General features: G+C 51.8%; 2 protein-coding genes and 1 pseudogene across 2 annotated transcripts, besides 12 other annotated features; 1 reads left to right on the plus strand and 2 right to left on the minus strand.

Annotated features, from left to right (window-relative positions):
• Positions 1-353: part of a mobile genetic element that runs on past the window's edge.
• Positions 1-904: part of a sequence feature (heterozygous, Esmeraldo-like haplotype) that runs on past the window's edge.
• Positions 112-327: a mobile genetic element.
• Positions 816-845: a microsatellite.
• Positions 905-1,665: a sequence feature (areas merged during assembly that could not be assigned to a particular haplotype. This can correspond to areas where the two haplotypes were merged or to regions with more than two copies in the genome that were merged during assembly.).
• Positions 996-1,020: a sequence feature (AT_rich).
• Positions 1,001-5,751: a mobile genetic element.
• Positions 1,666-14,161: part of a sequence feature (areas not merged during assembly with more than two copies in the genome that could not be assigned to a particular haplotype) that runs on past the window's edge.
• Tc00.1047053507611.154 lies at positions 5,754-6,641 on the minus strand (annotated as a pseudogene).
• Positions 9,291-9,318: a sequence feature (AT_rich).
• Positions 9,414-9,448: a microsatellite.
• Positions 10,201-10,220: a microsatellite.
• Positions 10,328-10,361: a microsatellite.
• On the minus strand, positions 10,522-12,885 carry Tc00.1047053507611.170 (trans-sialidase, putative; the record flags this gene model as incomplete). The annotated part of the gene is made up of 1 exon (XM_816069.1): positions 10,522-12,885. The coding sequence occupies one exon, from the start codon at positions 12,883-12,885 to the stop codon at positions 10,522-10,524; it is 2,364 nt and encodes a 787-aa protein (XP_821162.1).
• On the plus strand, positions 13,343-13,831 carry Tc00.1047053507611.180 (uncharacterized protein; the record flags this gene model as incomplete). Its single annotated transcript, XM_816070.1, has 1 exon — positions 13,343-13,831. One exon carries the CDS (start codon positions 13,343-13,345, stop codon positions 13,829-13,831), a length of 489 nt encoding a protein of 162 aa, XP_821163.1.

Raw genomic sequence — 14,161 nt, forward strand, 5'->3', positions numbered from 1 at the left:
CAGGCACCCTTTGCTTACGCACGGCCAGCAGAACACCCCGCAGACGGCATATCGCGCGGTCGTGTGTTTACACTTCAGGACTTGGCGAAGGGCTGGAACTTGCGAAGGGGAGCGGCGGTGTCTTGTGGCTGGAGGACCCCAAAGTCCGCCACTTCGTAAGTAATAATATTTCAGATACTAACTGAGTACAAAAGACCACGTGAGCGGTCAAATATATATATTTAATCAGAAAACAACATTTAGGCAATTAACTGCCTCTTCGATACCCCGCTTTTCCTTATCTTTTTGGTTTATTTAGGTAATTTCAGAAACCGGCCAGCGGCCCAGCCAAATGTTCTTTTTTAAACGCATCCCTTTTCATTCCACTCTTGCGACAAAGTCCCAGTAAGCGCTCTTTTTTATCGGGATAACTCGTCTAGTAAAAGTCCCACCTTTCGCTCCCGTTCCAATGCGTTGATCTCTTTCAACATTAAGGGCGCGTTGCAATTCCTGTCTGTATGCCCCGTGGTATTCTCGTCTCCGTTCCATATCCTTCTTCGTCTATCCCGCCTCGTCGCCAAAGCGCTGTCGAATTATGTCGCCTGCTGAAGACCCTTGAGCTGGGCAGAGAGGGCCCAGTCCCTTTCCGCCCACGTACTTGTCACCCGATTGCATTATTCTTGAAAGTTCCTCCGTTATTTCTTCAGTTCTTCTGCTGCGCGGCGAAGTTCCTCTCATTTCTTTTTTTGGTTTATTTCCTCCCTTAAACAGCGGTGGTCGATCATGGCACATTCCTTCCCAGCGCGAAACTCTCCATTTGCTAAATAAAAACGTGAATTATTATTATTATTATTATTATTATTATTGAGTCTCGTCTAAAAGCTCTACTGTCCGTTAGTTCTTTTCGCAATCATTAGGGCTTTGCTGTTTCAAAGAGGTCCCGTTTCTGACGCTCACCTTGTTCGAAATCTTGCAAGCAACTTTTAAACATTTGCACTTGCTCTCTAAGCCTTTCCATTTATTTATTTATTTTTTTTTTTACTCTTACCAGCGCGTCTAGCTATACAATGCCATCTGAGTGCCGAAGAGATGGTCGAGCAGCAACAAAATTACCTGCTGTGAAGCAACTGCCATTGAGAGAACTTTCCGAGGCAAAGGTCCTGTTCAATGCCCAGCCGTTGGCGCACAGCCAAGGTGCCTGGACATTCTAGAAGCAGATGGTGCGAGGCCTCCTGCGGGCCAATTGGCGTGCTTGTGGAAGCAGGCTGATCCTGCGGCAGCAGAGATCGCCTCCTGGCACTTCTGTTTAGATGTCGTGTGGCGTCTGGGTTGTGTGCGCAGCGACTTCTGTGCTGTGCAGTGCTTCTCCGTGTGGGGAAAACCATATCACAGAAATCGCATTTGAGCTCGGGAAGCGGTGGAGGGTGTTCCGGATGAAATGACCGACAGTGACTGACGAGATTCTAGAATCCCGTCAATATAGAATCGCAGTACGGACATTTCTCCTTCCGACGGCGTGTGACGGTCCGTCTCCTTACTGGAGAGACGTCTTCATCCCTTGCCGACGGGGGAACAGTGTCCGTCCCCGGTGCAGTTGGATCGTTGTTGGAGCGCATATATGCAGACTGTTCTGGTGAGATGTTGCAGAAACGGCATTGGTTCGTGCAATCTCTCACAGCCCAGTATAGTCGGCCCCAGAGCTCAGATTCCCCGCACCTTGCCCTTGCGAGGTGAACCAGCTCTTGACGGTGAAGAACTTCCTGAGTGATCAGGTCCTTGCCGCTAAGATCTGATGGCCTTGTGCCGCAAAGCAAGTAGCGATGAGTGTCTTGACGAATGGTAGTACGCCACTTATTGGTGAGCTGGGTAGTAAAACATGTCAGCAGATCCGTATGCCATAAAGGTGCAATTGCTTGCTCCGTGTATTGTCCAGTCTCCATAGTCTGCGTCGCATACTGATCTGCAAGCTCGTTAGCATGTATTCCACAATGTCCGTAACAAAACTGCAGGTGCACAGACCAGCCAGCACACGTCAGTGTTAAGAGACGCTGCCAGATCCGACCCTCCGTCCACTCTGTCTGACTGAGCGGGCCCTTGTTTAAAGCCGCAAGAAGAGACTAACTGTCTGTAACCACAAGCAGGGTTTTATGCCTGTGTTGGATACGAGGGATAATCAGCTTCTCTAGGGCTAGAAGCAGCGCACGGGATTCCGTCCTGTAACTGCATGGGCGTGCACCGCAGTTTATACTGGCCTTTTCTATTATCTCCGATGAATTGAGGGATGAAAGCAGGATTCCAACCCCGGCTGACTTGGGAACGTCTACACCGCCATCCGTCGCGAGTATCCACGAACGATGGCTGTGCAGCGCTAGAGCCTCTTCGCTGACTCTGCGCTTTTCCCTTGTCAGCTCTTCCTCGTCAGTTATTGAGTGGTCTATCGGAAGTTCCACGCCAATGGTGACCCGGTGTGCGGAGGCCGCAAACCAGGGAGGAATGGAGCTGCGAAAGAACCGCTCTTCGCGTGGTGAGCTCTGAGTGATGCCATAGTCCTTTGTGTATGCGTCTACAAAGGCGTATAGCTCGTCCCGAGATAATGGCGAGATGCGGAAACCTGCGCGAGGCGGTGGCTCAGGCGGGGGTCTCCGCATCCAGTCCATCTGACATGCGCGTGTGTTCTCAAATATGGATAGCCGTGCGCGCAGGCAAAGGACATGGAGCAGCGGCATATTAGCCTCTAGAAGTGCGGATTCCGGGTCGACAGTGCTCGGAACTCCGCTGACAATGCGTGCCAGGGTTGAGTACGTCTTTTGCATCTCATTCTTCGCTGAATCCGTCGCTACTGCCCATATGAGCTCACTGCCATATCGTAATTTGGAAGCACCATATCCAATGACGAACGTGCGTAGGTCATGTGGGGATGGTCCCGCCTCTTTATGCGCAATGCAGCGTAGATGCGATATCCGTTGCGATGTGGCAGCGCATTGCTTGGTGGCCGCCACATTTAGCGTCAGTCGTGGATCGAGATCCATGCCAAGAAGCTTCGTGGTTCGCGATGCCCCCATGGTCATGACTGGGATTTGACATCCAGCCACTACCAGGGGCCACTTTCCTTCACGATCATAATCTGACTCCGTGTGCGTGGAGAGTGTGAACCAAGCGGCTTCACACCTTGACGGGTTAATGGCCAGGCCATTTTCCTGACTCCACGCATGCGGTTTTTTAAGAACCATGTTGGCAGTGGGAATGGCGTCTTCCCGGGACAGCCCCTTAACGATAATAGAGAGGTCGTCCGCATACATGTCTGCTGTGACACCCGCAAAGCTGTTCAGCAGATTGAGAAGTGGGTGTACGTAAAGGAAGAACAAATATGGTCCCAGTACGGACCCCTGAGGAACTCCTCGCAGCATGGGACGCCGATCACTGTGTCTGTTACCAACTCGTGTCCTCGCGTAGCGACCACATAGAAAGTTTCTAAGCCACCTTCTACAATTCACCCCCGCAATATTAGCTAGCAAGCGACTGAGGACTCAATGATCTATGGAGTCAAAGGCCTTGCTGGAATCAACCAACACCAGCAGAGTCCGATGGGGTCTGTAGCGGAATTGATTACCAATACCGCTCTTCTTGGGAAGGTTCAGTTGGAAATAATGATTTCTATTATGCTCCACTTCGTGTATCAGTTGTGCCAGCTGCATCGTCGTGGTACGCATACTACGATATGCATACTGGTGGGGGTGAGGCGTCCACACCCAAAGCAATCTCTTCAGTACCATTTTCTCAGCAACCTTACTCACAGTGAAAGTAAGGCTGATGGGTCGATATGACTCAAGCAGTTCCGGCGAATTACCGGGTTTTAAGAGTGGGACGATGGTAGCGCGTCTCCACTCAGCTGGGATCGTACCGGTCGTTCAGCTGTGGTTAATGCAGCGAAAAAGGAATCGAAGACCCTTTGACGAAATATGTCGCAGTGCCTCACTGTAGACTTCAACCGGTCCGGGGGCCTTGCCATACGGCGTATTACGTAGCGCAGCAAGCAGTTCCGTACGATTAAAAGGTGCATCAAGAGGGGAGTGAAGATGAGCAACTAAACCAAATGTAGTGGCAAATTCTTTGTAGTCCTGTGGCTCGGAACTAGAAGTAGAAGATATTGAAATAAAAGAAGCGGCAGACTCGTAGTTGTTCTGCTTCCTAAAAAGAGAAAAAGAAATAATTTTCAAAGGTGTGTTCTGTCTGTTGATGCCTTTGGAAACCTTACTGCCTTGTGAGAGGGGTGAAATGAAAAAAAAGGATGCGATTGAGAGCGTTCGCTGCTCTCCTTGCTGTTTTGTAAGTGTGTTGACCATCTCCCAGTAAAATTGATGTGGGAGATGGAAGTGATGCCCTTTTTCGTCCGGAAATGTATTTCCATGGAAGTGGTTTGCCTGGATTTAACTTGCTGATGCGACGTAGATACGTGTTGCGCAAGCGCTCTCGGAGTAGGAGGAAGAATTGACTCCTTGTCCGTTGCATTTCTGCCTCACGGTCGGGCGTCGGTAACTGCAGACGGCGGGCCTTGCTGTCGGTAGCAATCCGCTCTGCCTCCATGAGAGTGTCGTCCCAAAGCCTGGGACCATCCTTGTGCATGCCGCGGGGGCAATGTCGTCGATAAGAAGTAATAAGCGCTCTCGTGAAAGCTTTAATGCCGGTGGACTGCTTTATATATTCATATGCCGGAAGTTGTGCGTCGAAGTCCTTGAAAAATAAATCCCATTTGCACTTCCCCCAACTGTAGAATGTCTTATGTGCCGAAGGGGGTGCCGAAGGTATGGTATCCTTAAATGCCTGATGCAACGTGAATGTGAGCATATAATGATCACTGAGCGGCGACACAGAAGCTGACCAATCTGACACAGTCAAATGCTTTGACCATGTCAGATCGATACAGGATCGTTCTCTTGTGCCACGAGCATACGTGATCTCACCAGGGGTGTTAACCAAGGTGAGTCCCGCATCCGTGCACAGTTCTAAAAACTCTGCAGCAACCTCGCTTGGAGAAGACTCCAAGAATGGCTCCCACTGTGGGTGATGCATGTTGAAATCCCCACACAGCAGGAGCGGCGACGAGGCTGGAAGGCAGTTTACTAACCGCCTGAAGGATTGCGTTACTTGCGGTGGTGGTCTCATATAGGCACTCGCGACAATAAGATCACGGTTCTGGTCCAGAGCAACCTGGACCACCACCACTTCAAGGCTGGTGTCATGCTGGGGGATGGTGAGGGGTATACGCTTGGAGCGGAGAGTTTTCCGCACCAGCACCGCCACACCGCCTCCCTTGCCGATGCGCGACTGTGCATAGAGCACATAATCCCCAGTATGCATGCTGGCGATCTGCTCCGAAGACTTCCAAGTCTCCTGGATGGCTATTATTTCTGCTCCTTGCGCCATTAATGTTGCGAGTTTTGACGGCGTGAGGCAAGAAACGTTCATCTGGAGTGCTGCTATGGGGCCTGGGTTCTGCTCAATGTCTCCGCTTAGCAGTAGCTTTTGTCGTTGCGCGTCACATACGGCACGCAAAAGGTATGTATAGCGCTGATAAGCGCCGATGGAATTCAGCAGCGGATAGAAACCCAGCGGGCAGCCATGTAAATGGCTCCATCTGGTGCCCTTCCGACCCGTTTGTGCGGCGCCTACTGCCTCTCCGCGCACAGCGGATGGGTAGCAGGCGCTTGGCTTCCTCTCTAGCAAAGAGTACTAGACCCTGGCACCACGTTGAGGTGGCCGGCTGAGCCAGCAATGCCTGTATTTCGTCCAATGCTCCTTTATCACGGATATACTTCGTGGGGTCCTTGAAAAACTCTTCCGGCAAGACATCCCGATTGGTGTCCACAATGCCCCTGCCGTCCAGTTCCCTCGTAAGAAAGTCGCTCAGCTTCATTTCATTGACGCGAACTCTTCCTTAAAACAGTACGTCTTCGATATTAGTGAAAATGGTATATTTTATTTATTGCGTTCGTCTTAGCCTTTCCTCTGCCTCCCGCCTCGCTTCTATCAGTACCTGCGTGAGTACTCCGTTTGGTATTCCTCTTGCAAGAGGAGTGATCGTATCCTTTTCTTTCATAGTCCCTACGTTGCCCGAGAGAGCACACACCTTCGTGAAGAGGCTTAGTAATGGCCTCCAGCGCTTGGTACGCAGTTAAGTTAAGAATTTCTTCAAGAAGCCGCTGGTCTTGTACGTAATCATCCGGTTCCTGAACAAACATCTCCATCGTCACATTGTAGTCTTTCATCAACGGCCGCCCTGCCGCCAACATAATTACAAAGGAAACCGTTCAGCCTCATGTTGGTGCTGCTCATGGTCCACTGCGGCCACACTTCACTCCCCACCACATGTCGAGCTGCAGCGTCGGAACCATCACAAGAGCCACGGCGAGGTGCCATCACAACACCCGTGCGGTGAGGCATCCCACTCGCACCGCCCAACTGCGGCCAGCAGGTGCCGCTGACTCCAAAGGACAGTCGCGGCTGTTTCTTCTCGCAGTCCCAATGGCGTTGGGCGTGACACTCGCACGGCGGGGAGGTCGGTACGCCATGCAGCCGCACTGCAACGCCTGTCGGTGAAACAGTCAAGGCCCACCGCCCCCGAAGCAACACGAGGCGTGCAACCAACCCCAACACCGCCACATTATCGCCCTTTTTTATTTTGTTTTATTCACGTTGTCGGTCTGTTTGCCTCATCGCTGACACCAAAAATAAGTGCACACCTTTACAAAAGGGAAGGAAAAAAGAAAAGGAGGCACGATCCCACCGTCCCGCCGCGGGTCAACAATCTCCTCCACCCACCACCATTGCCGCACAGGAGACCGCAGTCGCATCGTAGAGTCAGCACCACAATGTGCACCACACCATCGTGCAGTGAACAATGGGCGAGACGCAGCCATGCATCGCCCCGCTCCATTCTCCCACCCCTCAACTCTTGCGTGCCCGCACAAAGTAGCAAACAGAACCAGAGTGCACACAAACCCAATCATCCCCCTCACTCGCTGAAGCACATTCTTCGCATGGAGTGACAACATTTGGGGACACACCAGCAGTAGCGGGCTGCATGGAATTTCCTGCCAACCCTGCAAAGAGACACAACAACTCTGCGGAGTCAAAGTGACAGCCCCTCGGTGTTGCCCGCAGTTCACATGGCAGGAAGAATTCCACGTACGCATAGTTCCAAATCCCTCGATGTTTGAGTGCCCAACAGAACGTGTGGAAAAAATACCTGCATGCAAGATGGAATTAAATACGTGAAAAAGTCGGCCTGCTTTCTCCGATGGCGTTGGCGAGCAGTCCCACACAATCCAATCAAAGTGGCACGCCGGACAGAATGGCGTCCGTCAATAAATAAAAAAATGCGACACTGAAAAGGAGCAGAGAAGAGTTGGCGCATGCGATTGCCAGTGACAACTGTGAGCAAACCCACCAGCACCAACTGAGGTGCCGAGGAGCACGTTTGTGTAGAACTCGCCGTCAGGCAGAAAGGACAAAAACAAGAGGGCAGCAAACCCTCTCGTTCAATGTCTCCTGACCGCGACACCAGAATCAAAATGCCATGGACGATAAGAGCGGAAACGCCTTCTCCAAAACATCTTGTCACAAAGCCGCAGGACCTCAGGAAAAGAAGAAGGCAACGGCGGCAGCCACAGCGGGGGAGGCAATAAAACGGCTGGCAGGCACCTTCACGTCGACGCGCACACCACATCCGAGTGGGCTGGGAGCACAGATCGAACCGCTCGGAAACACACGCATCAAATCCGCAAAACAAAGTCGCGTTGAATCGACAGGAACTCCCCGCCCAAAACAAATTTAAAAAGTAGCGTTTTACAAGGGGGAATCCGCTTTTCCGACGACGGCACGGACGCCTCGCAGGAATTTTTTGCAAATCTCCCTTCGCAGATCCGCATGAAAACGCAGAGGAATAAAAAAGAAAGGCGCAAAGACGCAAGAAAAATAATCCTCCCAACCGACCAGTTGGCAGGCTGCCCTCGCGCAAGTGGACAAAACACAACTTCGCTCCGGTCTTGTGGTGGTGGTGGTCGTCTCGCAACATTTTCTTCCTTCTCGTCGCAGTGCACATCCCCCTCCCACAAATCATTTGTTCGGGCCATGTTCCTGCGGCCAAACATCGCGCTGCTGGATCCCGCGGCACAGTCCTCGGCACAGAAGTGAGGGGAGGAAGAGAGACCGCAGAAGGTGCGAGCAAATCCGAATTCGGAGGCACCCGCTGCAGCGAAGATTGACGTCCCACGCGGTGTCCCTTTTCTAGGTCCGGTCCTCGCCGTGCCATGCTCTCAGCGTGCGGTGCGCCGGCCGCTCCGAACATCCACACGTGCTTGCGTCTTACCGTCGCTCCCAGCCCCGTTCGTTGGCTGCATCAGGGATGCCGCCATCCGGAGACGGGCATAAGGACGTTGCATCCAACAAAACCTTCGGAGGCACCCGGTGGGCCAACGACGACCTTCACTGCGGGATGTGCGGCCCTTCCGCCGCTCACCTCAAATCGCACTTCTACGCCTCCTCGAGCAGCAGCAGCATAAATACACCGGTCCACTAGAGGCCGTCACCAGCCATTGCAGGAAGACCACTGTGCCTCAGTGCTATAAAACCCGAATTGCATTGACGGGCCACTTCGGACAATCCTGTCGCATCCTCCCCCAATTATGCGGAAACAAATCCGTCGTGCATGTCTCCACCGCAGCCAAAATAATCCGGTCCAAATACCCTCCAAATTGAATTCCCCTTTCCTCAAGCCATTCGTTCATTCCATACGCCCTGACCCTCATCCGCACGTGCTCACTCACACAAACCGCCATAGACAGATGGTGGCCGCCTAACGCTCCGGAAAAACATGCCCAGCACGCACGCGCATAACAAATGACATGCGCAAACGCACGGCACAACGGCGGAGAAGCGCACACCGAAAGGATGCGGCCCTCCACAGCAGTCGCAGACCACCGCGCGCATCACACCCGCAGAAAGAGTGGCTCGCGGTGCGCGCTCCCTCTCTCCTCCTTCCCTTCATGCCTACGGAGGAAGCAGCAGCCACCCGCAACCGCCAGCACACGCTACAAAAGAAGCATCCAAATCGACTGCAATGTGCATTTTGTGTGTGCATGTGGTTGTGTGTGCCTGCAGACACACAAAGAAAAGAAGTAAAAACAGGAGCAGAGCATGTGAAGGGACGCACAAAAACAGTACAGCAGAGGTGCATGGCAGAAATAAAGAAAAAAAAAAAACTGCTCAAGCTCATGATATTGCACTGCAGACAAAGCAGCGGCAATTCATACAAAATTTATTGAAAATAATTTTAAAAAACAATTCCCTTTCATCATATTTTAACCCCCCGCACACACACACAAAAAAAAAATAATTGAAAAAGTCGTCCTCTATTACAGCTACACCCAAATAATAAAAAAGAAAAAAAGAAAAAGAAAAAACACAAAAAGGTGCACCCAACCACCATGTTGCTCCAGAAACTGTCTGCATATATTTTGCCCCCCAAAAAAATTAAAAGATATTTAAATGTCTTTCAACCGTCTGACCCTCCATGTGTCCGCACATCGTTTATATTTCATGGGGCCATCTGCGTGTTGCTGCTCCCCTCAGCCCTTTCATCGGCGTGCGAGTGCGGCCTGCAGAGCACAGTCACTCGTGTGTGGGGGACTGAGAGAAGCACGCAGACATGACGGCAGTCGCGTCACTCCATCGGGAGAGTGAGCGCAGCAAAAAAAAAAAAACTCATCAGAGGGGAGAGAAATGCTGACGGGACTGCCGGCGCATGAAATGCACGCGCAAAGTAAAAAGAACGCAAAGAAAAATCCTAAAAACACGGCGGCAGGGTGTGGCTGTGTGTGTGGTGCTGCGGGTGTCTGCCCGCCCTGGCCGTAAAAAAAACAAAACAAGAGGGAAAGAAATGTGTGCTCCGCCCCACCGGCCCTCGTCGCACGCCCACACGTCACGGCTCCCTCAGCGCGCCGTTCGTCGCGGCCCCTCCTCATGCGTGCAGCAGGCGAGGCGCACAGGGCCGTCGTCATGAGCGTGTCGGTGGGTGTGCGAGTGGAGCAGTTGGGCGGGAAACACACGGCACTCCTCACAGGAAGAGTGCAGAAGAAACAATTGAAAAGAGGGAAGAGTAGAAAAAAAAGAACGTCCATATTGATTGCCCCAAAAACAAAGAAAAGAAGAGAAGAGTGGAGCAAAAAAAAAAAAAAAAAAAACAGACATAAAACAATTTTTTAAAAAAGCAAACATAAATAATTAAAAACAAACATAAAAAAACATGAGAAATTATACTCCGAATAGAAAAGAAAAACAATTAAAAGCCAAAAAAAAAAAAAAAAAAAAAAAAAAAAAAAGAACGCTTATGATGGTTGCCCTAAAGCAGAAAGAAAAAATGGAAAAAATTAAAAGAAAACAAAAACAAATTATTCTCCGTGTAGTAAAACATATTCCTAGCGGTGTGTGTGAGTGTCGGTGCAGGGAAGGGCACAAGTGCTCCACACTGAGGCCGCAAACTCCTCACGCAGCCGCAAACCCCCACAGTCCCAGCAGAAGCAGCAGCGGCAGCAGTCCGCTCCCAGCAGAATTCAAGCTCACCTCTGGCTCAAAGAATTGTACACCCTCAGTCCGAGAGGTATTCCTCTTTGCCGCTCCACTCTCACTCACCTCTTCAACTGCATGGAGGTCCAATGTCATGGGCACCGCTGGAGCTGCTGAATTTTTCTCTGGGCCAGACCCAGCAGATGCGATGGTTTGAGGAACACCTCCCGCTTGTGGTTCCGGAGCTCTCTTTGGAACGGGTTTCCTGTCCTTGATTGCAGTCATCTCAGTGGGATTCAGTGGGCGGTTGTACAGACAGACGTTCTTCACCGTCACAGGAGAGTTTTGCATACCGCACGCGCCAAAGCAAAAGCCTGCGAGCTCAAGTGGTCTCTCACCTGTTAACAGCGTTTCCTCTTCTCCCAGCGACTCACCATCAATGTACACAAAGCTCTTGTTGCCTTGCAGCATGAGTGCCACTTGGTATTCTTTCCCCGGCTCCCAAGTGCCACTTTTTGTTTTCTTCTTGTATTTGAACATCGTCATCCACTCTTTATCCGCGGTATACAAGATTCCCATGGTATGCGAGGAATTATTGTCCCCAAAAATCGCACCCAGTAGAGGAGCGTCCTCACTCGGAACATTTTCGATGGTCACCGACGCCACAACTGTGAAGTCGTGGCTCAAGGATATATGACGCACATTATCATCCGGAATGTTCACAGGCCACATTACCCCGGAGTTAGACTCCGTCAATTTCAATCCATCCTTGACCTTCCTTCCTTTCGTCACCGTTGCATTCAGGCAAAGGTACTCGTCGTTCCACGTGTCACCACTGGCCGTATCGGACAAAACTGCCACCAGACCCGCCGTGGGTATAGAAAAGCTGGAGAAGAAAATGTCCTTTTGCGCCCAAGTACTGAGGACGGAATTAATTTTTTTCAGCTCCTCCGTCATGCGGGAAAGTGAAATGGCACTGCCTTTACCGTTGCCCCTCCGTTGTAAAAGATGCAGATTGCCATCCGAGTACAGCAGGGCGCTGACAAGCTCCCCCTTCCCAGCATTGTCCATGCCAACCGGTCCAACAGAAAACGAGCGGTTGCTGTCCGTCACCCAAAGGTAGAGCGCATTGGCCTTATTCTTCCCCGAGGAGTTCCCTCTCTGTGTGTACAACATGACCTTCCTGCCCTCAATGGTCGCGGTGATGAGGGCATCCACGTGCAAGCTCAGGTCCCAAAAGAATGATCGTGAGTTGACCCACACGCCTGGAAGCGTCCCGACAGCTTCCGTCCACGTTGTCCCCATGTCACGCGACTCGTACACTTTCTGTTCATCCTCGCAGTCAACAATCATGAGAAGTAAACCCTCCCATTCGGTGACGCGGGGGTTATAGCATTTCGCAGGGGAAACGCCCTTCGAGAGCACCCAATTACTGCCGTTGTCCGTCGAGTAAATGATCATGGAGTAAACGTCACCATTTCCGCTCTTCGCCATCAGTGGAAACACAAGCGTGCCATTCTGCATCACAATGCCTGAGCCACCAGCGGCACGAAACTCCTTCAAGTTACCTTCGTGAGCAGCCATAGTACTCTCGTTCAATGGAGACTTGATTGGGCCCCATTTGATCCGTTCACTCAGCTTGCCACCCGTGGGATTCGTGACATCACCCACAACCAGTTTCAGCTCAAAGTTGTCCCATTTCCACTTCCCATCACTTTCATTGTGCAAATCAAGGCTTCCCGCAAGAAGAAACACCTTATTGCCCTTCGTGGTGGTTGTGGGGTGGTAAAAAACCTCCACACGATTATCCGTTCCATCCGTTGTACCAAGCACGGTGTCTGCCTTCCATGTACTTTCACTCACCTTGCCAACAAGTGTGGACCAATCCCACGAGGAGTCAATGTACCCCGCAACAACATAAGAAGAAATTGGCTCAATTATTTTATTACGTTCAACGACATATTCGGCATACACGCGACCTTCGGCAAAAGCAGCAATTACTCCACCAGCACTGACGAGAGAGGGTGAAACAAATGAATCCCTCTTCGTCTCTTGAGACGTTCCACCTTTCGGTACAACCAGCGTCTGATTCGGCAAAAATAGATCGACCCACTGCAGCTTCTGACCATCCCCTGACTTACTCTCTACAGCAGTCGCAGCTCCACTGTCGCAGCACATCATCACGACAAGGAGGAGCAGCACCGCGGAAGTAAACACACGCCGGGACATGTTGGGCCTCCGCTGCTCAATCTCTCCTCCTTCCCTCCTCCTTCCGCTGGATCCGGTCACGCGGCGACGGTTGAGTGTGCGGGGTGACATGACAGCAGCAACACGTGAGAGCATATAAATATGTGTGTGTGGGCGGTGTGTGTGCTGTTGTTGGTCCTTTCACTGCCCTCGAATTTCACAGTAGCGATTCGCGCCTGGTAGTAGCTTCCTTCTTGGAGGGGAGCAACAGGCAACAGCGGCAGAAAGACAACACAACAGCAGTACACAACATCACCACTCAAAGCGAAACACAAAATCACCATCCCCGCAGCCATTACTCCACAGCACCTCTCAACAGCACACAAAAATTAAGAAAAACAAGTGAGCAGCCTCCCAATGGGGACCGCAGGCCGTGGCGCTGCAAATAAGCCAAGCGACAGGGAGCCGCGTGTGCAGTGAGGAGCACGAGAGTTGCACTGCAACGACACGGCTGCGTGACACCCGTTGGGAGTATCGATGCAGACCAGCACGTCACGTGCAAGAAGAGTTGCTTCTCCCGCTGAGCAGAGAGGAAAAACGGCCTCAGCGCCCAATGATGAGAGGTCGTCTGCACCTCCTCGCAGCACCTGCAAGCTCTGCAGGCACAATGATGCAGATGACGCTCTGCTGCACGCATAACGACCGTCGCACCCTTCACAATGGCAATCGCATCCTGTGGCACCACACGTCGCAGCGGGTGCGCACAGTCTCCGTCTCACTCACTCCTGTCCCTCTCCCTGAGAACTCATCGGCGGCCGTGGCACACTCACCGGCATGTCAGAAAGCAATTTGTTTCCTCTTCCCTCGCACATCGCACAGTAGCACCGCCAAACGCATGTCGCTCCTCCTTTCACAGATTCTCCTCAGACACGCCTCCCGCCACATTCATCAGCTCACAGGCACGCAGTCCGTAAACGTCACGCTGCTGCCCCGCATGACGGTGCCGCACACACCAACACGGCACCCCGCCACTCGGTGCAAGCAGTGTCTGGACACACAAAACAGGTTGCCCCAGTCAACGACAGCCCCCTCCAAGCAGTGAGACAAGACTCGTCAGTAACAATCAAACAATCAGCCCCTCGTCTCTTCATTCCGCCATGCACGAGGTTCTGCTTGCCTCATGCATCATCTGTGACGCTCGGGCTCTCAATGAGTAAAAAAGCATTATGCACCCCTCCGCTCATTGAGAAACCCTCTGAACATTCTCAGCCAGTCGTCGCCATGGGCCATGCATGAGGAGCACCACGGCAAGAATGCACAGGATCTTATATGCAAAACCCTCAACTCATTCCGCGTCAATGAAAATTGTGGCACCAGACATGCGTTTCACAACAATGTCGACTTGCTCTTCTCTGAGAGGCCTCCCATACAC

Source organism: Trypanosoma cruzi (genome assembly GCF_000209065.1).
Source record: "Trypanosoma cruzi strain CL Brener chromosome Unknown tcruzi_1047053507611, whole genome shotgun sequence".
NCBI lineage: Eukaryota > Euglenozoa > Kinetoplastea > Trypanosomatida > Trypanosomatidae > Trypanosoma > Trypanosoma cruzi.